The sequence below is a fragment of the Equus caballus genome, chromosome 16, assembly GCF_041296265.1.
Source record: "Equus caballus isolate H_3958 breed thoroughbred chromosome 16, TB-T2T, whole genome shotgun sequence".
In the NCBI taxonomy this organism is placed as follows: domain Eukaryota; kingdom Metazoa; phylum Chordata; class Mammalia; order Perissodactyla; family Equidae; genus Equus; species Equus caballus.
In genome coordinates this window covers 76,676,447-76,699,069 of record NC_091699.1, presented here as the reverse complement: position 1 = coordinate 76,699,069, position 22,623 = coordinate 76,676,447, and the positions used below count along the sequence as shown (strand labels likewise).

Sequence of the window (22,623 nt, the reverse complement as noted above, 5' to 3'; positions counted from 1 at the left end):
AACTGATGCCCCAGATGTCATTTGAATCCCTACATTCCTAAAAATGTCTTTGTCTTCACCCTTAACTAACAGTTTGGGTACAGAAATCTGGACTGAAATCTAACTGTCCATTAAAATTTTGAAACTATTGCTCCACTAGCTTCTAAATGTCAGCATTGCTATTGAGATATTTATTTGGATTACTAATACTTTGTGTAACCTATGGTGTTACTTTGGAAGGTTTTAGGATATTTTCCCCTATGCACTTCCAGAATTTCACAATGTGCCTTTGCATGGGTCTTTTTTTACTCAAAGGGCTGTATACTTGATGGCTTTGCAACCTGAGGATTCTTGTCCTTCAGTTCTGAAAAGTGTTCTGTTTTTTCCTTTGATTTTTCTTTTTTGCTGAGGAAGATTCACCCTGAGCTAACATCCATTGCCAATCTTCCTCTTTTTTTCTTTTTTTACATGACCTGATGCCACAGCATGGCCACTAACACACCAGTGGTGTAGGTCTGTGCCTGGGAACCAAACTCGGGCTGCCAAAGCAGGGTGTGCCGAACTTAACCACTAGGCCACCAGGGCAGGCCCTCTTTGATAATTTTTTTCTCCTCCATTTTCTGTCTTCTTTCTTTCTGGACTTCCTATTAGTCAAAGTGTAGGATTGATATTTTAATTTTATTACCTTCCCCAACCCCCATTTTCTCACTCCTTTTATTTCACCTTCTGAAAGATTTCCTTTACTTCGTTTTCCAGCCTTTTGATCATGTTCTAAAATTTCCTGCTGCCTTATTTTTAGGATCCGAAAGCTCTTTCTAATCTTTTGTTTCTTTTTTATAGCATCTTGTTTTTGTTTCATGGATACATATATTTTCTCTCTATATTTTAAGTGCTTTCTTCTGCCCCCTGCACTCTCTCTACACTTACTGGGGTGGAGGGGGCAGAGACGGGAGCCTGCGATCTTACCACACCATACAAGGACTTTAACCAACGCCCTGGTTTTCAGCTCTGCGGTTCACTTCCCACCATCCCGTGGTGATTTGTGCTTTGAAGACCAGAGCTTTTCTTGGATTCTGCAAGAGAAAATGGCTCCCTTCTACACCCAGGCTGCAGCTTTCTTCGCTTCACTAAATCGTAAATTAGCATTCTTCCATGCCCTCTCCATCTTCTAAAAATTTGATGAAATCAATCATCCTCTTCCAATCTTTTAGTTCTTGTATCTATCCATCCATCCATCCATCCATCCATCCATCTACAGTGAATTTCATTACACGTGGGAGTTAAGTTCTATACCAGGCCCAGACACTGAATTATTGAATACTGAGCCATTGTTTCTAGGAGAAACACAAGGTTAGGTTCCTGTGAGCCCCTGGTCATATTTTTGTCAACTAATGAGTACATAACCTTGTTTTATGTGTTTCTGTTTAAAGACACCTTGTTTAATACATATTGTTGATCATTAACATTGAACCTCATGGCCAGTAGCACTGTACTCACACCTGAACAAGGCTGACCTAACACACATATTGGCCCCATTAGGCACATCACAGCCTTCTTGTGCTTAGGAACGCTAAACAGCATGTCAGCATTACACGGCAAAAGGGACACTTGTCTACAGCATGGGAGCTGAAATGAGAAGGCAGAGTGTCGCCTTAGCTGGGAACAGGCACATGACTGTTCAAGTCCGCCACTCCACATATATCTGCAAGGGACTGTGAAAGCACCATGAGTATTGATTTGGGGGTTACAAATAAATTTTAGCAAGCAGGATTCGAAAATATGAAATCTGTGAATAATGAGGATTGACTTCCTATCTACCATTCCTCTCTAGTATCATTTCACTGGGATTTTTCAGAAGAGGAAAGAAATAGATGCCTATGTCCAAGTCCCCACATTTAACACAATTTTATTATTTTAATTTTTAAAGGGCCTTCTGGAAGCCCTTTCTAACTAACTTAGAATCCAGAAGCCATAAAGTATAAGTAATAAATCTGGTGACATAAAAACCCTTCTGCATGACAAAAGACAAGCAAAGTCAAAAGACAAATGACAAGATGGGAAAATATTTGTAGCTCATAATACAGACAACAAAGAGCTCCTAAAAATTGATGAGAAAAAATATCCAGTTATACCAATTCTAAAATGGACAAAGATAGGAAGAGAGTCACAGAAAAGGAAATTCAAATGGCCACTAAGGACAGGAAAAAATGCCCAAATCTCACAAATAAGAGAAATGAAAATTAAAACGACCCTGGGATATCATATTTTCACTTATCATCTTGGTAAAAACCCAAAAGTTTGACAACTACTTGGTTGACAAGGCTGTGGGGAAGCAAGCATTCTCCTGCATCGCTGGCAGGAGGGCAAACTGGTTCAACCTCATGGAGAACAATTTGACAGTATCTTTCAAAATTACAAATACATTTACCCTTTGACCCAACAATCCCATTTCTGGGAATTGAACCTATATATAAAAAATGACAAATGTCCAAAGTTATTTACTGGAGAACTGTTTGCAATAGTGAAACACTGGAGACCAGCCAAGTGTCCATCAACGTTGGGCTCTTATTAAATAAATTGTTTTATCCATACGATGGCTTGGGGGCCTGGGGAATGGCTGCTCCTGGGTCAAACCAGGGCATACAGGACAAGGAGGACAATGAGAGAGAATGAATGCCATTTTAGACATGCTGAGTTTTAGGAATGTGTGGCAAGGTCCGGGAGGCAGCTGGATGAAGTGGGGTCTGTGGTAGAAACAAGAATGCTCACCCATCCCAGCAAAAGGCGTCCATGTCCTAGCCCCTGGAGCCTATGAATATGTCGCCTTCCATGGTAAAAGGGATTTGGCAGACGTGATTAAGTGAAGGATCTTGAGATGGGGAGATTATCCAGGCAAGTGCAATGTAATCAAAAGGGTCCTCCGAAGAGAGAGGCAGGAGGAGGGGGAGAGTCAGAGAAGGAGGTGTGAGGACGGCAGTAGAGGTCAGAGTGACTGGCCAGGAGCAGGTTGGCCTCTAGAAGTTGCCAAGTCAAAGAACAGATTCTCCCCTAAAGTCTCCAGGAAGAATGCAGCTCTGCCACCGCCCTGATATTAATCCCTTAAACCCCATTTTGGACTTCTGGCCTCCAAAACTATGAGAGAATAAATTTGTGTTGTTTTAAGCCACCAAGTTTGTAGTAATTTGTTACAACAGGTATAACAAACTAATACACAGGCTAAAACCAAGGAAAGGTTAGAAGGAAGATTAAGACCCAGATGCATTGGCCAATGCAGGGTATGAAAGCTCAAGGAGGGGTGAGGCTGGCTGAGGACTGGATCTCCTGGTGAGAGACGGAAGCAAAAGATGAATAAAAAACACTAAACTGGGCGGAATCAGCTCTTGAACAGTCCAGGGTGGGAAAAATCTTAAGAAGAAAGATCCATACCATCTAATGTCTTGAGAGGGCATGCAACACAAAGCCTGCAAAACCACCTCTGGAGTGGACGGTGGGGTCTCGGGGGACCACGGCCAGGACATTTCAGGAGGGAAGTGTCAGACGGCAAGAGGGTGAGCAGTGGCTGGTGGTGAGGACGAGACATGGCGTGTAAACACGCCCTTAGGAAATCTGGGGTTTGCCTTGACTGTGCCAGGCTCAGCAGAGACCCTGGCCACCATGGCACATGGAGAAGATACGAGTCACGCGCTCACATGATGGAAGGTAGAGATGCAAAGGTGGGGCAGGAAGGGAATGCCAAGCTGGAAAGAAGGGACATTTCACCTCTATTTATCAAATGGAAAGTGGATGCTATAACACTGGGACAGTCTTGCAGAAAACTCAGCAAATCCTTCAGTATCCTAATGGGCAAGGCGATACCTGGTACCACTACTCATCATTATGAATCTCCACATTCAGGCAACTTGGCTCTGTGCTGGGCACCTGGGAAGGAAAGATGTGTGAGCCTCTTGTCTTGCCCCAGCCGATCCAGGTCTTGGGGGCAGGGAGGGGAGAGTAAGCATATGGTTCCCCAACCGGATGGAGGCCACCATGAGATGTGCTGGAGGGAAGGAGCGAGGAAGAAACAACTGGCCCCTCAGTTCTCTCTGGGGCAAGGGCAAAGCCCAGCAGCTGCAGCATCCCTGCTTTCCTGGTCTTCATCCTCCCCCCGGCCTCCAGCAGGACCATAGCCTCTGCCAGCCGGAGGGAGGGCTGAGGATGCTGGGCCCGCTGGAGATGTTGTTTTCCTCTTTGTTTTACTCACAATGCCCCAGAAAAACATTTTGCTGATATGTAATTAGGCCAACATAATAGAGTCTAAGAAAGCAGTCGCTCTCATTTTAGACAACTTTGGCTTTCATAACATTCAAAGAGAATACATTAAAAAAAGGGGGGAAAAAAAAGCTTAGTTCTCAGATGTGGAAAAGGGAGCAGATGAAAATACATGCCGTGTGTAGAGGCTCCCGTTCCAAGCCGCTTACCCACCCTGCTGGTTAATTCACATCTTTGCCTGATTTTCTCCACCACACAAGAAAGGCAACAGACTCCCTAGCCTTTTGGGAACCCAACAAAATAATAATTGTTACCGAGACACATTATTTGCAAAAGTGGCCTCAATTATTACCTCCCTGTATCCAGGCGTCTTTACAGCATAACTCTGCAGCTCCTCCCATAAAGAGACAGAGTCCATTTCTCCACCCTTTGAATCCAGGCTGGTCTTGTGTCTTGCTCTGACCCACAGAAGGTGGTAGACGTGACCTTAGGGGAGTTCTGAACCCTTGAGGGGCCTTGCTGCTTCCACTTGCTCTCGTGAAACCCTGCCTGTGCTAGGAGGACAAGCCCAGGCTAGCCTTTTGGCTGAGAGACGCATGGCCCAACCAACCAGCAGACGTGAGAGGTGCCACCTTGGACCAGCTAGCTGTCAGTGGACCCGTCGGTGACTGCAGACACACGAGCGAGCCCAGGTGAGTCAAGTCTAGGCCAGATCAGCAGAATCACCCAGCTGACCTGTCAACTCACCGGCAACAATAAAGCGTTGTTATTTTAATTCACTAAGTTTGAGGGGCTCTATTCCACAGCAGAAGCTGATATATTACTATTATTCTAGGAAGAGCCGAATGCCCAGGCAAATCTCTAGGAGGAAAATCGTAGTGAAAGTCACCTCATCCGATCTGAATGAAATACAATGTAATAGCTGTTACTGAACAGAGCTCAGTGTTGCTAATTTTTCACCACCCTCCAAGCTGGCACACCTAGCCCTCATTTCCTCCATACCAGACACACTGTGACCTGGCATCACTTCGGGAGCCCTGAAGTCTAATTTATGATACCCTACCGTGAGGCCCAGCACGGCCACCAGCCTACCCTGGGAGGGAGAGATAAAAACCCACACTGGGGAAGAATGTCCTAGCTCGAGACGCTGCCCTGGCTTCTCCGAAAGTACCATGCACGCCGAGCTGGCAGGAAAACCAAACCTGCATGCGCAAGATAACACCCTCCTGGATTCTAGGACAAGCGAGGTGGTTTGGTCCTAGTACATGCGGTTTCTCTGAAGTCACGTACACAGGAGCCAGAAAAGGGTTGTGGGGCGGAGGGACAGGATGGCATGCCATACACACTATCAGAGCTGTCTGCTGACATGCGCCTGCACTGGCAGAATGAGAACCTGGCCAGGTGCGTTATAATACAAGGGCTCCCAGATCACACTGGAGGTGAGGAGGCCAGATGTTTCGAGGTTAAGGGGGCGAGGGCTGGGGCCGACTCTGACCACTAGCAGAGACAGACGCTGTAGTTCTGAGCACAAACAGTTAAGCAGCTCAAAGCTGTTACATCCTGTGGGCTGCTCAGCGGGACCTCATACTGCGACAGCACGAGCCTTACATCCTCCAGAAGCTGACATTTTCCACACAGGCTGAAAGCATCAGGGGTGAGCCTGTCCTCTCCAGCAGACTTGGAAACAGCTTTGTTTGATAACAATTAAACAAGAAACATTCTCTCCATCCAGGGACTTGCCAAGTCCATCCCACTTGCTTTGATGAGCGAGAGGAAATTAGACTTTCTGGGAATACATAGGATTTCCCACTTTATTACTCACTTTAGACAATACGAGGTGGATGAAGGATCACACTTTAAACCTTTCTTTCTTGTTTTTCCATCTTATCTACTACCTAGAAAAGAGAGAATTTAAAAAGAGCTTTCCCACAGCATATAATTAAAAAGTATTTACTTTGGAGTAGAGTGGGGGAGGTCTGTCAGCAAACTCCCTAGAACTTAAAAGTTCGTCAAAGTCCTCACCTTCAACTATAGTAGATTCCTGACAGCACACCAATAATCATGAACGCTAACCCAGATGATGTCCCCGAACAAAGGTTGGTTCAAAATCATAATGGAGGAGGAAACGGAAGTCAAAGGGTTATTGCACCGTCACTGGGCAAGCTAGCAACAGACAAAGCCACACGACACTGGGCTGTCGTGGCATTAGGTTCACTCTGGAAAAAAAAGTGGGTGGAACTTGCAAAAAGGTGCAACGTTCAACAGAACTGATTTTCTCTCCCTGGCTTTCTCCACCTGGGAAATTCAAGGTGCCACATTCCCACTTCAGCCTACGGTCAATATTTTCTTCAGTCAATTCGTGGTGACCCAATTGTCAAGGTCTCGTTGCTATGGTTACCACAATTCTAACTCAACCCTCTGCTCATACTCCCCTCTCCCTGAAGCCAAATTATGTTACATTAAATCCCACAGTACATCCTCTGAGGACCCTGCTCCTGGTAAGTGGACTTCCAATAAGGCTTCTGAGGTGCTGGAAATCTCCAACAGGAATATCCAAGCTTCAGGACATGTCAGACTCCTGACTGTTGAGTACCCCTTCTATTCGCTGGCTTGCTACTGCTCCATGACAGCCTGAAGATAAATGCCCCAGAGCCTGTAACAGATGCACTCCTGGGTTTCCATCAACAAAGCGATACCCCATCTTCCACTTCAGCTGAAGAGCATGTTTAAGAATTCTGCCTCAAAGGGACCACTTGACTTATAAGCAATGGGTCAACCATGCACCCCCACTTATTAAAGCTGGAAGGGAGCAGGGTGGTCCTGCAGTCTAGCGGTTCCAGGATGGCTGGTTTTTTAACATGCAGATCTCTAATCTCCACCCCCAGACCTACTAACTCTGAATCTCCAGGGCTGGTGCCTGGAAATGGGTATTTTTAGGAAATCCCCAGGTGATTCTGAGGATCAGCAAGGTTTGTGAACCACTGCTCTAGCGCTGCCTGCCCAAAGCAGGAGGACCACCTGCATCACTCCAGAGGGATGGTGACTGGACATCTGAATCACACTGTCCCTGGGAGCTGACAGCCTTGGGCCCCAGCCACTTCCACTGCTGAATGGTTCTGCAAGAGCTCTCCAAAGGGACCTAGTTTTTCCCTTGCAATCAAGGAAAACAGACTCTAGCTCCTTTATCACAGGTTGGCCTCTCAAAGATACGGAGCCAGCTACCTGACTGCCCTTGTTTTTCCTTCCTCCAACATAAATATGCCCAATTGTTTTCAATCATTTCCAGGCATATCCTCCATCACTGTTCCTCTCTTCTGTCCACTCCATAATCTATCTGTGTTTCTCATTAAATATGGCAGTTGTGGTGGACATAAGACTCCAAGTCAGCTGGCACCAGACTGAAGAACAGAGAAATTAGTACCTCCCATGTGCGTTTTCATAAATACAGTCAGTTCTCTTTTATAAGCAGGAGTAACCTCATGTTGTTCGGTATTCTTTCAACTAATGTTTGTTGAAAACTTGTAACATGACAGGAATTAATTTGGATCCAGGGAACATGAATAGCAGGAATGGCGAGCCCCTGACTCAAGAAGTTTGCATAGAAATTTAAAAATTAAATAGTTCTAAAGTGACGTGGGATATGCTAAGTGCCACAAGGAAGGGAGAGAAATCCCACTGATGGTATCCAAGACGATTCCACAAAGAGTTGGGCCAGGAAGGGTAGGCATCTCAAAGGGGAAGACTTGGGGTGGAGAAGGCACTCAGCAGAGGGCAGGAGAGAACACAGACGGAGGGACAGAGCCAAACAGGGTGTGATCTGGAAAAGCCCCCTTTGTCATAGCCCAGGCATCTAGAGTGTTTGGAGGGGAGTAGTAGGTACACTGTTCATCCATGTTAAACTCTTTTTCATTAGAATTGCTGTCAAATCAGGTATTCTCCATTCAGCATTATAGATTTTTTTGAACTTAAATGCAATTGATTTTTTTTTTTTTGATCCTTAAATGCATCCCATTACATTTTATTGGGCTGGGTTTGATCCAACATTGATAAACCAATAGATAATGAGATCGGAAGGGGTTTAAGAAGTCAGGGAAACCTACTCAAAAACGAAGCTGGATTAGATAAGTAATTTTCAAGGTTTCTTGTTTCTTTTCCTTTTTTTTTTTAAAGTAGTGAATGCTTTCCACAAACATCAGTTGTAATCTAATTTAGAAACTCCACAGGTGAAAAGAGATAGATTCATAAAAAGCAGCCCTGGATGATGTTGGTGTGGGTAGGTTGTCCAGAATCTTCCCCTCTCTCTACTCTCAAACATGCCCTTGATCCTTTTCCCCCATGCCCAACTGGAATGTTTTTGTAGAGCCCAAGAGCATCCACGTTCTTTAGATCCTGATGGCCACCCAATATACTCCATGGCCTCCCAGCTTTGCGTCTCCACAGGTCCACCACCTTCTACATCTCTACATGAAAAAGATGTGAAATGGGATAAGGCACAGGGTGGTGTCATAGGGGCCATGAACCTCCCTCCCATTAAGGCATGTCCTTCTGAGTGTAGCCTCTCAACCAGCTAAGCTCCATCCATAGGCCCTTCTTTTTCATTTAGTTTTACTAAAATTCTTGGCCAAGTAAATTTCAAAAAGAACAAATTCCCAGGAGTGGCAACGAATGATTGCTTAACTACAAGAATGCTCTCCAACCCTCTATACTCATTGATTTAATAAGTTCTTCTTGGAGAATCATTTGCCCAGTCCTCACCTGTGGCTCCCAGACTGTCTATGAATTTAAAGTTCTTATAGGGGGCTACATAGAAATCACGAAAAAGAATGTGGGCAGCCTCTAGGAGCAAAGACCAGCCTCTGGCTGGCGGCCCGGAGGAAACAAGGACCTCAGTCCTACAACCGAAAGGAAGTGAATCTGGCCAACAACCTGAATGAGCTCAGGAGTAGATTCTTTCTCCAGTGCCTCCAATAAGGAACAAACCCGATTCCAGTCTTGCGAGACCCCGAGGAGAGGACCCAGTCAAGCCCACTTGGACTTCTGACATACAGAAACTATTAGATAATAAATTGTTTGTGCACATGTTTAAAGCTTTCATAGAATCATGGTCCACCCTGCTAATCTCAAACACATTGGGAAACCTAAAGATTGACCCCTTCTTACCACACTGAGGGGTGCCTCTTCCTTCTATTTCTGTGGCATGCACTGAATGTTTTAAAGCACACTATTTAAAAAAAAAATAAAAGCATTTGTCACAAGATTGTGAAAATGTGACAATTGCTCTCACCCTCCTTCCTCTGTGGCAAGGCTCTAAATTCCCGGTGCCCCATGGTCTTCAGCAGAACGCACACTTGCTTCTCCTCTGTCATCAGCTTTAAAAGGTTCCTGGTGATTTAGGGCCTTTCACCACCCCTCAGGAAGCTTGACAACAAGAGAAATTATTTATGGGTGTGGAAGGGGCAGGGGGTGGGCATCCATTTTTAATGACTGCTCTCCTTCTCTCCGGTTAAAGGCATCAATTCTTCCTGCTCGAATTTCCTCCATTCATCAGGTTTTCACAGTGCCTGACACACAGTAGGAACTCAATATTTATTTATTGAATGAACTTTTTAAAAGGTCTAACTTACTTGTATAACTAAATTTTGTACAGGAAGTAAAAAATGGGTGTCTGAGAGAACAGGAGAATTGAGTTTATGGAAGAAAAAAGTGCAGACAGAGAGTAAAAGTCAAATTCTTCCTTTCGTCATCCCACTGTCCGAGCTGCCACCAAGTCTAGTCGTTTTTAAAATACCTCGAAGAGCCCCCCTCTAGTCCCACTCAGCGGCAAACACTGTTGGCTGCCAGAGCCAACAGCCACTTGGTAGCCCAAGTTCCCCTTCTGAGCCGACACCCTCTCCAGTCCCAGCTAACCATGATCCTTGGCAGTGACGTGGGTCTGTGACCCAGCCCTGGCCTATGGGGCCCAGGGGAAACTCTGCTTGGGGGTTCCTAAGAAAGGTTTGACTTGTTAATAAAAAAGAGCACATGGCAGGAAACGCCACTGTTCTTCCCACTGTCATCAAGTTCACATCAGATGCTTGGAACTGCTGCAGCCACCCTGGGATTAGGATCATGAGATGAGACCTGGCAGACAAGCTAAGGACCAGAATGCAGAAAGGTGACAGCAGCTGGGGCCCTGATGATGTCCTTACACCATTGAAAAGCTGAGTCTGCAACCACCCCATCTTCCTCCAGACCTGCCAGGTAAGATGAGATGAAAAACTCCCTACTGCTTAAGCCACTTCTAGTTGGATATTCCATTGACAGAGGAAAGCATCCGAACTGACACCATGACCCCCGCCCTTACTCTCACCTTGGGACCTCTCTCCCAGGCTTCTGTTGGCCATTACCCCATTCCACTCCACCTCTCCAAACACACATCCCTTTAGGGCCAAGTGTCCGGACACACGGCTCTCGGATGAGATCCCCACTACGACCCTCTTCAACCTACTGCACACTCAGGCTCCTGCCTTGACCACAAATGCAGACATGCCTCAAGTACACACCACTGGGCTATAGCCAGGCTTGCTGTACCGGTTTCCTAGGGCTGCTGTAAAGAGGGACCACAAACTTGGTGGCTTACAATAAGAGAAATTTATTCTCTCACAGTTCTGGAGGCCAGAAGTCCAGCGCCTGTGTCACTGTGCCAAAAGCAAGATGTCGGCAGGGTCGCGCTCCCTGTGGAGGTTCTTGGGAGAGAATCTACTCCTTGCTTCTTCCAGCTCTGGGTGGCTGCTGGCAATCCTTAGCTGGTGACTGCATCCCTCCAATCTTCAAGGCCAGCGATCTCAAATCTCTCTCTACCCTGCCTTCACATCCCCTTCACATCTTCTCTCTGTGTGTCAAATCCCCCTCGGCCCCCTCTCATAGGGATATACGAGATGGTTTTAGGACCCACCCATACAGTCCAGGAGAATCTCCCACCTCAAGATCCTTGGCTTTAATCACATCTGCAAAAATCCTTTTTCCAAATAAGGTAACGTTTACAGGTTCCAGGGCTCAGAACCTGACAGCCCAGGAGGGCAGTGTTCAGCCTACAACACACGTGCCTGTGTGTCTACACCCACCGCTGCGTATCTCTGGGAGGAGCTGCCTCTGGGAAGGGAGAACCAGGGAATGGAGGCTAGAAGGAGGAGGAAGATTCACTTTTTAATATATATACTTTTAGACTGAAAGAATTTTGTTTGACATTATTATAAAACCCACAATAATTTTTACCTCAATTTGCAACATAATTCACATGGAATTTTTTTACGATATATTCTATCTTAGTTCAGGTTCCCCAGAAGCAGATCCTGACAGGAGGATTTGCCTGCAAGTGACTTATTAAGGCGGTTCTTCCAGTGAGGGAGTGACAGAAGCGGGACAAAAAGTCGAAGAAGCCAAGTAGGGTCTCAGGTTTACACACGTCTCCTGAACAGGGGCTCAGCCTCGCCCCACGGGAAACTCTGCAGGGTAAGTTGTACCCAGAAGTGTCCCGACCTGAGACACGGCAGCTGGGCTTTCACACACCCACCCTCCTCAGCCATGGACAAGGACTACCACGGGGCATCTACATACACAGGCACTCCCGACTGTCCTTGCCTGAGCCAAGCAGGCTCCTAGCTCAGGGGCAGGGTCAGCAAAGACGTACAGGGCGGGCTGCTGGGAGCGCAAGCACATTGGTAAAAAGAGATCCAAGGGCTCTAGAAGAACACCAACGTTATCCACTACGTGTTCTGATTGTGAAAAAAATTAATTCATGTGCTTTCTCTTCCGGTCTCCCTCTGTTCTTGCCACTTCCCACCAGCAGGAAGCCCCCTCCAGCTCCCTTGGCTCATCCACATCCTGACTGTTGACAGCCTGCTGAGGCCCACTGTGTCCACAGGCCTTGGTCAGCCTCTGCCTTCTCCCGGGGCACTTCCAGCCAGCAGGACACCGCGGCACTGAATGCCTTGCTACTTATTTCCCACCTGGATGCTCCTTGAAGGTGGGGGCTCAGCAAATGCCCCTCTGTGTTCCTGTCCTAGGGCAGCAAAGAGCAGGTCACTCTCTCTGACCCTCCAGGGTCTCCCAATTCCCTGAGAGTTCTCTGTTCAGTACCCACTGATCCCCTTCACTGTATTTTAACTCCTACATAACCTTCCATGAGCACCGGCCACCCCTGGGAAGTGGCAGGGCTGGTTTTGATGCCCTGGCCCCTCATCTCTGTGTCTTGCCACTGCTACAATACACATGACATTCCATGACCCCCAAGCCAAGCACCGCTGCCAAGGAGGCAGAAGGAAAATTCTGTCTGACAAAGATAAAAGAGGGACAGACAGCCACGCAGAGTTCCACCACGCCAGCACGGGGTCAAAGATTCAGAGCAGAAGTCAGGACTCAATGACCTGTTAGAAGTTTTTTTTGGTCACTGTTTTTAAACACAATCCCCATCATTTGGGGAAGAGGAGCGACTTGCTTGGGGAACACAGACCGTATAAATTAAGCTGTCCCCGCCAAGTTCCTGACAGCAAAGAGCACCAGAGGCCCCTTCAAGGGACAAGAAGAAAAAGGATTTCGAAAGTTCAGGAGAAAGTTCAGCATGGCCTGGTGGCCAGAAATGCTCGAAAGGAAGCTGGCTCCAGGTGGATGTGTCACTCTAGAATAAAAGCTGGAGGCAACTAAGGAAATCAGTGAGTCTGCAAAGATGGATGAGGGTGGGATGTACGAGGACAGGAGGGAGGTCCCTAACTCTACAGGGATGGTGACAAAAGTAAGGCAAACCCATAAAGAGGAGGAGGAAGGCTAAGTCTCAACTGAGATGAGGTGCATGTGACCACATCCATGTATACGCACAGGCACACCTTTTAAATTATGTTCAAAACAAGAAGGTGTACCAAAAAAGGATATGTTGAAGACAACAGAAAGTAGAATCACTCAGCTCCTAGTTTACTTTCTTTTCTACAAGGAGAAAATGAGTCTATCTAAAGCCTAAAAGAAAAAAGGATGTGGTAAAATGTAACTAGTGATCTTTTAAAAATTAATTTTACGCAAGTAAAATGAGTACTTCTCTCTATAAAAATGAAAATATTACAGACAAAGCTACCTCCCACCCTTCAATTCCAGGTCACACGTAACCACTGTTATCAGGTTGATGGGTGCCCTTCCAGGCCTTTTTCTGCATTTGCATATACTCACAGACAATACATCATATTGTCTTGTGAAGTTTTTTCACCATTAATGCATCACATTGTTTGTATCTGTACTAGTCAGGATTCCTGGAGAAACAGAACCAACAGGATGGATAGAGATAGAGACAGAGAAAGAGACACACAGATCTACCTATATCTATATATATATATACAAACATGTATATACAGAGAGAAAGATTAAGAAGAATTGGCTCAGGTGACTGTGGGGGCTGGCAAGGCCAAAGTCTGCAGGGCAGAGGGTCTCTTAAGGCCCTCAACTGATTCGATGAGGCCCACCCACATCATGGAGGATTAGTAATCTGCTTTACTCAAAGTCTACTGGTCTGAATGTTAATCACATCTAAAAAATACCTTTACCGCAACATCTAGATTGGTGTTTGACCAAACAAACAGGTACCATAGCCTAGCCAGGCTGACACATAAAACTAACCATCACAGCATCGTTCTGCAACTTAAGCTGTTTAACAACATTTCCTAGAGTTCCTTCCATGTCAGTTTATACGAATGACCACATCCATAAGAAGGATGCACCATCCTTTATTTAACCATTCTCCTACTGATGGACATGTACCTTGTTTCCTTTTTTCTATTACTAACAATGCTAAAATAATGTCCTTGTATATGACTTCTTTGTGAACAAATGCATTTGCTTCTCTAGAAGAGAAGGATATGAGGTATGGACTGGCTGAGTCATGGGTAGTCATGGATGGGCTTCTAAAATTTTTGAGAGAGGTTGGCAACCTGCCCTCCAAAGCAAATCTCAAAGTCTTAAGTGATGAATTTACAATGCATCAAGCCTAGATGAATGACATTGTAAGGACAAGGTGCTCAGGCGCACCGGTCAGCACACTAGCGTGTCACTATCAAAGGCGAGAGGGGACGCAAGGAATTTGAGCACAGTGAAAGTCCTGAGACAGCTGCTGGCATAGATCTAAGGTTATCCTGACGACCTCATCTGTGCTGTGATCTGCTCGGGGCTGGAAAAGGAGTGGAGTTACAGCCGGGACGGGTTTGTGTCTTCAGTCCTGGTCCTTTGACGGCAGTGATCACTCGTGGGAAAAGCTTCTGTATCACAGGAAAAAGGCAGAGAACTGCTGTCTTTGGCACTAAAGGCTATGATCTCAGAACCAAAATAATTATCTTGGAGAAACTGTGGCAATGAAGAAAAGTGCCAGATGGTTTAAAAAGAACAAATATTGGCTCCCTTGTCAGAGCAGAAGGTGGTAAATTCTAGATACCATAAAAAATTGATGTCACTCCCTGGCAAATCCTAGGCTGGATTGTAAAAGAGAGGGTTGGGGGCCTTTGGAAACAAACAGTTCATCTCCGGAAGCCTGCAGAAGTTCATGAAGAACAAGTGGGACCCAATGTGTTGGACACAGTCATGGGACAGGTAGGGTGGAATTATGCCCAGCGTGGATTTCAGTTACAGAAATGCGTCTTACCAAGGCTCTCACGATTCCTTCAGGGATAAGATGGTGACATGTTAGATGGAACAATGGGGCCATCTATAAGCTCTGTGGAGGCGTTTGGGGTAGCATTAGGGACCGGAGGAGCGATTCCCACAACATGCCAAAGGACATGTCCTCCATCCAGTCTGTTTCACACTGGAGAGGAAAAAGTCTACACAATACCCGTTAGAAATGCCTCATGGATGGACGTTTACCCCACTCACAATTGCCTTTAAATGTAGGCTGTGGGTTTCCAATGAGAAAAACATAATTATTTGCATTTGACTCAACTCTCCCTAGCCCAGCCCCCTCTGTGCTTTTACAAGATCAAGGCCATCGGGAGAGGATCTTTCTTATTGATGATACCAGGTGACCAATAAAAGAAAGTGGGGTTTACTTGCTATATGTCAAGTATTACCTTCACAACCTTTTAATATATTTGCTCTTTTAATTCTCATCAACTTTGACAGGTTGTTACCAGTGTCCCCATGTATACAACAGAAAATGGAAAACAAAGAGGGAGTGGGTCACTTTTCATATGCTCGGTTATTACTCAGCTGGGAATGAGAGCGCCAGGAGACACACCCAGGCCAGACTCGACAGTCTACATTCTCTTTCCAACAGACTGTACTGTCTGCGGAGCTGTGAAGAGCCAGATGCAGTTTTTGTGACTGTGTGTGTGTGTGTCTGTGTGTATGCACGTGCGTGTAGAGAAGGAAGCCAGCAAGATGTGGCTGAATTGGAACGGTACATTGGCACACAGAGATGAAGATAATAATATGCACAGGAGTAAAGGGGCAGAAAAGGGACAAGTCAGTCCCAACTGTGAGCAAAGAGAAAAAGCTGGTTAGAGATGTTTTGTGGTCAAAGCCCAGGAGTTCGTGGGCTGGCCTGGGAGGACAGTGGTTGCCAGAAAAGCAGGGTCAACCAGAAGCCAGAGGGACCTGCCCAGGGCTTGAACAGGAAAGACCTCCCCAGAGGCCAGAAGAATGGGGAAGAGAGGAAGCAGCTGGGTCTCAAGGGTGGAAGGTGAGGGAGCTGGACAAACACCCACACGCCTGGAGGGGCATGCCGAAGGGGGCTGTCTGTGGGTCGGAGTAGGGGTCTGACAGCCTCTTCAAAGAGCTGAGGCATGGGCAAACCAGCCCTGGACGGGACCCTGCTGGGCTGGGTAACAGCTATATACATGTGGTTCCTCTTAGGCAGGGATTCTCCAAGTGGGCTGAATACGACGCTCAGGGGAGAGCCTGGACATCTGTGTTTTAAAAAGGTCTCCACATGATTCTGACACAAGCTCAGTTCTGAGAAACACTGGTCTACCCTTGGGCTGAACCAAAAGGCCTTCAACCTAATTCAGGAAGCTTTCACCAGGTGCCCTGAAGAACAAAGATGAACATCACCAGCCCAAGAAACTCACAGTGAAGGGAGGAAAGAGGATAAATAAATAACAATGATTATAATAGGAGCCTGACAGGCTTACGCACAGAGAATTATGGGAACACAGAAGAAGGGTCTTTAACCCTGAGGGAGTCTGAAAGGCTTCCTGGAAGAGGTGACCTATGAGCTGACTCCAAGGCTGCCTATACCAGCTTTAAAGAGAAAGAGAAACCCATATACCAAGGGTACAGTCTGCCCAGAGGGGATCTTCCCTGCTTTTGCCCTTGAGAGATGGTAACCTCAGAGGCTGATGCTGCTAAAAGGGACAGAGGTCTATTTCTACTGTGGGAAATTCAGGGATGCTCCAAAGACACCAGAGAGAAGAGCAAGTCTGAAGACTTGGGTGGGGAAAATTGGTAAACAACATCAAAACCATTAATCCACTTGTCATCATTATCATGATAATTAAAAAAATCTGTTTCTGCTTACCTGCATGCCAGTCACACTGTATATCATAACGTGGAAATGGGATGAAATAGAGGCCCATCCAGTGGTGTGCTGGTAAATGTTTACAACTGGCTCAGGGGGAGGGGCAGGCGGGGGGGCGGTGAGGGAGGGGGACTTCATTTCTAGCGTTTGCCAATTTCAGTGGTGTAATACTTCCACTGTGGCCAGTTTCAAGCTACTGATCTGACTGACTCTGTCACTGAATATGGAGCTGGGAAGAGATGCACAGAATTGGCTTTGCAAGCTGGTGCACACCGCTGGGCTTTAAAACCCTACTTCATTCCAAGGAGTCCTAGGGAAAAGCCAAAGCATTCCTGAAGTGTGTGAGTGTATGTGTGTGTGCGTGCACAGCGGCAGAGGTGGGACACAGGATGACGACAGGACGACCCAAAATTAATATCACCAAATAGATTAACGCACAAAAATAAGAAGTCAAGAGGAAAAAAGTTCAACTACGTGATAAAGAAATAAACTTGACAAATAAACCTAATGGAAACCAATCTGCACGTCCAGGAAAAGGTTCTGAATAAATGGTCTAACTTCTTAACCTGATAAACCCTAAACTTCTTAACCCATAAAATTGACCTCTTTTCAAATTAAAAAGACAACAGTGTCCTTATTTTAGTTTGTAACCTTATCTCCTTCCCACAGACATTTCAGGTAGTGTGCATTCACTGTTACCCATCAAGGTCACAGTTAGTTTCCAAGGCTAAAGAAAGATAAATTATTGGGGTATTTTTTCCATCACCCCTTCATCAAATAACACACTACAGACATATGGTGAGACTGGCCCCAGTACTGTACTTTTAGACACTGCTTTGTAAAGCTGAGTGTGCATAAGGATTCCCCAGAGGGCCTATGAAAATACAGATCGCTGGGCCCCATCTCCAGAGTTTCTGATTCAGCAAGTCCAGGGTGGGTCCAAGATTCTGCATTTAAAACAACTTCTCACGTGATGCTGACGCTGCTGGTCTTGGGACCAGATTTTGAGCATGACTTTGGATCACTGCCATCAAGTCATCTTTCTTGAGGAAACCACAATGCCCTCCCTTAAATAGCCATTTTAACGTGCAGACAGCAAGAGATTTTACACACGTCCCCGTGGCTTGTCAATCGCTTCCACACATGCACCTGTTATTGGCGCAGCCACACATGGATTGCTATGAGGAGCCAAGTGTTACAGAGCAAACTGCGCGTTGAAGCATGCGGGCCGTGTTCCTGGGTCCTTAAGAGCCTCGACTGCTACCCCTGTTACTTCATATTCCACCATCGCCTGGAGCCTTCACTCTCCCACGTGCGGTGGGCTGGAGGAACAGCACCGCCCCCATCCTACAGTTGAGGAAGCTTAGGGTCCTGAGAGAGGACATGACCTGCCCTCACTGGACTGTGCATCTTAGACTGAGCATTTTAGACTCATTTCCTTTGCACCCCATTTCCAATTAGGGGCAGGGAGGCCCACTGGGACCAAGGTCAGATGGAAGCAACTGGTGGAGGCTGGTCACAAACCAGGTTATCACCTGACTCCTTACTGACCTTGCTACACACACCCCAGGAGTCCTAGCTTCTCTCCTAACTGGCCCTGGCTGCTGTATTTTTGGAATTCCTGTTTCTGATTACCAGTTTTTCTTTGTACTCCGTTGCTGTCACACTGGCAAGCAGTTATTTCCATCATTGCTCAGATGCAGGCATGCCCCCAACGGCCCTGTTCCCCACTTCACGCCTCCTGGGAATGGCTGCAGGCTGAAAGGCTGGCTAATAGTGCCCTCGGGGTGCCTGGGCCCAGCAACCAGATGAAGGACTCGCCTCCAGGCTGCAGTTCCAAGGGCACAGGGTGTGGCGAGCACTGCTGTCTGGTGGGTCCCGGGGCCCCACACTCCTCACAAAGAGCTGCATCCACATCTGTCTTACTTTGGCATAGAGAGCTGGCTTGGCAGGGGCCCCTCGGGGTGATGCCAACCCTGTGTTCTTTCCGGGCCTCCTCAAGAGCGTTCTGGAATCAGTCCTCTATGTTCAAACAGCTTCTCCCTTTACATCCCAGATGCTGGGTGGACAAGAGACTAGTCTAAAAAGACCAGACTTCCATAGTTAAAGAAATGCCTTTAAAGTACACACCAGAGAATCTCAGAAACAAAGCAGCTCTTCCAAGGTCCCAGAGGAACGTGGCTTGAGGAATTCCTCTGTCCACAGCAATTTGGTGACCTCACAGGTCAACATTTCTTAAAGGCATCCTCCAGCACTTAATGTGTAACCTTGGGCCAGGGACCTAAACTCTCCGTGCCTCAGTTTCCCCATCCGTAAAACATGGGCAATCACGTTACTTCATGGGTTTATTCTGAAGATCAAGTGAGCATGTGTGCATAAATTTCTTCTAAGGATACTTGGCAGAGGGAGCCATGGGGTCTACCTCCAATAATGATGTTGCTCTTATCATCATGGAGGCCACAAACTATGGGTTCACCTCATTTATGTCACTTAGAGTTTTTAGTTCTATGCAAATTAATGAAAGGAGAATCTCTTTCCACCCATCGTCCAGCACACACGAAGTAATTTGCCTATAGAAAGGGAAAAGTGGGGCCCATCCCTCCCCCCCGGGGCGGTGGAAAAAGGGGCACGGAAGGACGAAAGGGGTCCTTATCGGGTCTACCCGGGTCAAACTGCCTGTCGGAGGAAAGCCACAGCTGAGCAGCAGCCACAGCCAGGTCCAGCGAGCGGATAAAAGAATCATTGTCCAAACAAAAGAAGCGCCCCTGCCAATCCCCCACTTACTTCCAGGACCGTCCATTGTTCGACAACAATAGCATCATAGCCCTGCATGGTTTTGCTATCTTCTGTGGAAACAGCTTCAAAGATGAATACTCCATCTGTCAAGCCGTGTAAGGAATCTGTGGAAAAAGAGAAAGGCGGGGGGGCTCTGTAAACTGTCTGTGGCAGAGGCCTTACAAGCAGCAAAAATTTTCACTGCATTCATTAATAATCCCAATCAGAACATCTTTTCAGCATGTTAATTAAAGAAGGCACACACAGCCACGGAATCTAGCCCCATCAGAATGAATGAGACTAATTTACCTCGCAGTTTTGAATAATATCCTTGATTTTATGAGCCCAAATTTCATTGTTAGCAATCACCATTTGATTTCAGGCGTTTACCTTCCTTTCCACGCTCCAGCGTCAGGATGCACTGGGGAGAACTTATTCAGGGTAAAACACAGTCATTTAGAGACAGTTTTTAGAAGAAAACTATATTTAGGTGGAGAGATTTTTTTTTAAGGGGGGATAGATATAACACACCAGATCTGAGCCTGTCAGACGCATTCTACACGCGTTGATTCTTGGAAGTTCCCATGATGTGGGCTGCTGTACAGATAACGCTTCAGGCAGCTCTTGTCAAGAGGGGGAACTGGAGGGAGGGGGGGAATTTTCCCAAGTGATTTACTACTGAAAATGTTTCCTTGGGCACTGCTCCAGTCTGTGGACAGGTTCTGAGGTCTGTACAACTCAACAACGTCCACTAACCATACAGGACGATTCTAGAACTGTCTTAGGCAATGAGGGTATACAAAAAATCACAACAGGGTCCCTGCCCCTGCGAGAGACATCAAGGGAGGTGCTTTCAGCCCCTTTTTTGGTGAACGGCTCCTAAATGCCCTGGATTCATTTAGATAAGAGATTGTGGGCAAGAGGACGGGACTGAGAAGCAGGTGTTTTGGGTCGGTGCTCTATCGTGAAAAGTGAAGTGACCACATTCAGGAGCTTGGTCTTTCGTCTGTGAAATGGGGTTGTGGGCAGAGAATTCCTTTCGGTCCCTAGATGCTAGTCTACGAATCACTGCTTGACCATTCTGTTACGGACAGAACTGTGTCCCCAAAATTCATATGTTGAAGCTCTAACCTCCAAAGTGGCTGTATTTGGAGATAGGGCCTTTAAGGAGCTATTAAGGTTAAATGAGGCCATAAGGTGGGCCCTCATCTGATAGGACTGATGTCCTCATAAGAAGAAGAGTCACCCCTCATTTGCACAGAGGAGATGCCACATGAGGACCAAGGGAAAGCAGCCGTCTGCAAGTCAGGAGGAGAGGCCTTGCTGGAAACCGGAGTTGCCAGCTAGACCACGGACTTCTAGCCTCCTGAACTACGAGAAAATACATTTCTATTGTTTAAGCTATCCCATCTGTGGTATTTTGTTAAGGTAGTACACATAAAAAATGTGTTTAATGATATACTATTTTTGCTTTAAAAGGACAATTCACAAAACAACGTGATCATGTTTTTCAGGCAGGAAAGGGAGACAAATTCAGAAAGGTCTCTGAATCACACTGGAGTCCAGGAACTGCTAGCATTTTCCAGAAGTCACAAAGAAAAAGATGGACAGATGTAAAAACATAATCTTTAGCTTCTGTCTTCCAACAGACCTCAAAAACAAAATCAAAAGGCTATCAAAATGATAAAATTATTTGCAACAACAAAAATAAATAAATGGCTAAGTTTAACATTCTCTCTATATAAAACTTTTACAAATCAAGAGTTAAAAATACTAAAATACCATTAGAAATGGGCAAAGGACATCAACTAGCAACTAATTAATTAATTCTCCCTCTCTCTCGTGGTCATTCTTTTTTTTTTTTTTTAGGAAGATTAGCCCTGAACTAACATCTGCTGCCAATCCTCCTCTTTTTGCTGAGGAAGACTGGCCCTGAGCTAACATCCCTGCCCATCTTCCTCCACTTTTTATTTGTGGGATGCCTACCACAGCGTGGCTTTCTGAGCGGTGCCATGTCCGCACCCGGGATCTGAACTGTGGAACCCCGGGCCGCCAAAGTGGAACGTACAAACTTAACTGCTGTGCCACCGGGCTGGCCCCTGGCCACTCTTTCTTGATGGCCATTTAATGTGTCATTTAATGACAGGGATGTGTTATGAGATATGCATCCTGAGGCCATTTCATTGTTGTGAGAACATCATAGCGTTTACTTACACAAACCCAGGTGGCATAGCCTAGTACACACCAAGGCTATATGGTACTAATCTTATGGGACCACTGTCATATAAACAGTGTTTGTCATTCACCGAAACGTCATTATGTGGCCCATGACTGTATTGAAAAAAATTTTTCAATCTCTCTTTTGTTTATCCAATTGGCAAATTTTGAAAAGAAAACACTCACTGGCGGTAAGGGTGTGGTGATATGGGAAAGCTTACTGTGCTCAGGGAATTTTAACTGCACACTCTTTCTAGAGAGCAATTTAACAACATCCCAAGAGCCTGAAACAAAAAGTCCATCCCCTCTGAGAAGAAATCCTTTTAGTCTGTCTTGAGGTAATAACCACTAATGCTATCAAATATTTATCTACAAGTATTACTTAGAAACTTCTTAAAAATATAAATAGTCTAAATGTTCAACAATCCAAATATTTAATCATAAAAAAGGAATTAAATACATTAGGAGATTTCCATACAATTACACACTATACTGTCCTGAAAAAAAAAGTCACAGGAGTTTAATGATTCAGAAAAATGCTTTAGGGACAACGTTATGGAAGAAAAAACAGGATACAAAACCACAGTAGGAGCTGTATGTAAATTTTTATGTTAAAAAGTGTTAGACAAACAAATTTGAAGGAAACACATAAAATGCTAGCAGTAGTTATGAGTGGTGGAATTAAGTATAATTTGATTTTTCTTTTTTATCCTTTTCTACAGGGTTAATACAAGAGTTCATATAGGCAGAACAAAAGTAAACAGACAACACAGATGAAAAAGAGTTTTCCTTGTCTGTCCTCTACATGGCTCTTGAAGGCAGACTAGAACCATAAAATTTTAGAAACTATGGGGTGGAAATCTTAATGCAATCTAAAT

The 22,623-nt window shown here is 45.7% G+C and overlaps 1 protein-coding gene across 6 annotated transcripts in view; it reads right to left on the bottom strand.

The window, feature by feature from the left end:
* Positions 1 to 22,623, bottom strand: part of RFTN1 (raftlin, lipid raft linker 1) — a 198,120-nt gene that overhangs the window by 17,455 nt on the left and 158,042 nt on the right. For all 6 annotated transcript variants that reach the window (XM_005600912.4, XM_023620891.2, XM_070238110.1 and 3 more), the window contains exon 7: positions 19,538 to 19,653. In XM_005600912.4, the coding sequence (XP_005600969.2) occupies positions 19,538 to 19,653 (116 nt within the window). The remainder of the gene's footprint in view (positions 1 to 19,537; positions 19,654 to 22,623) is intronic.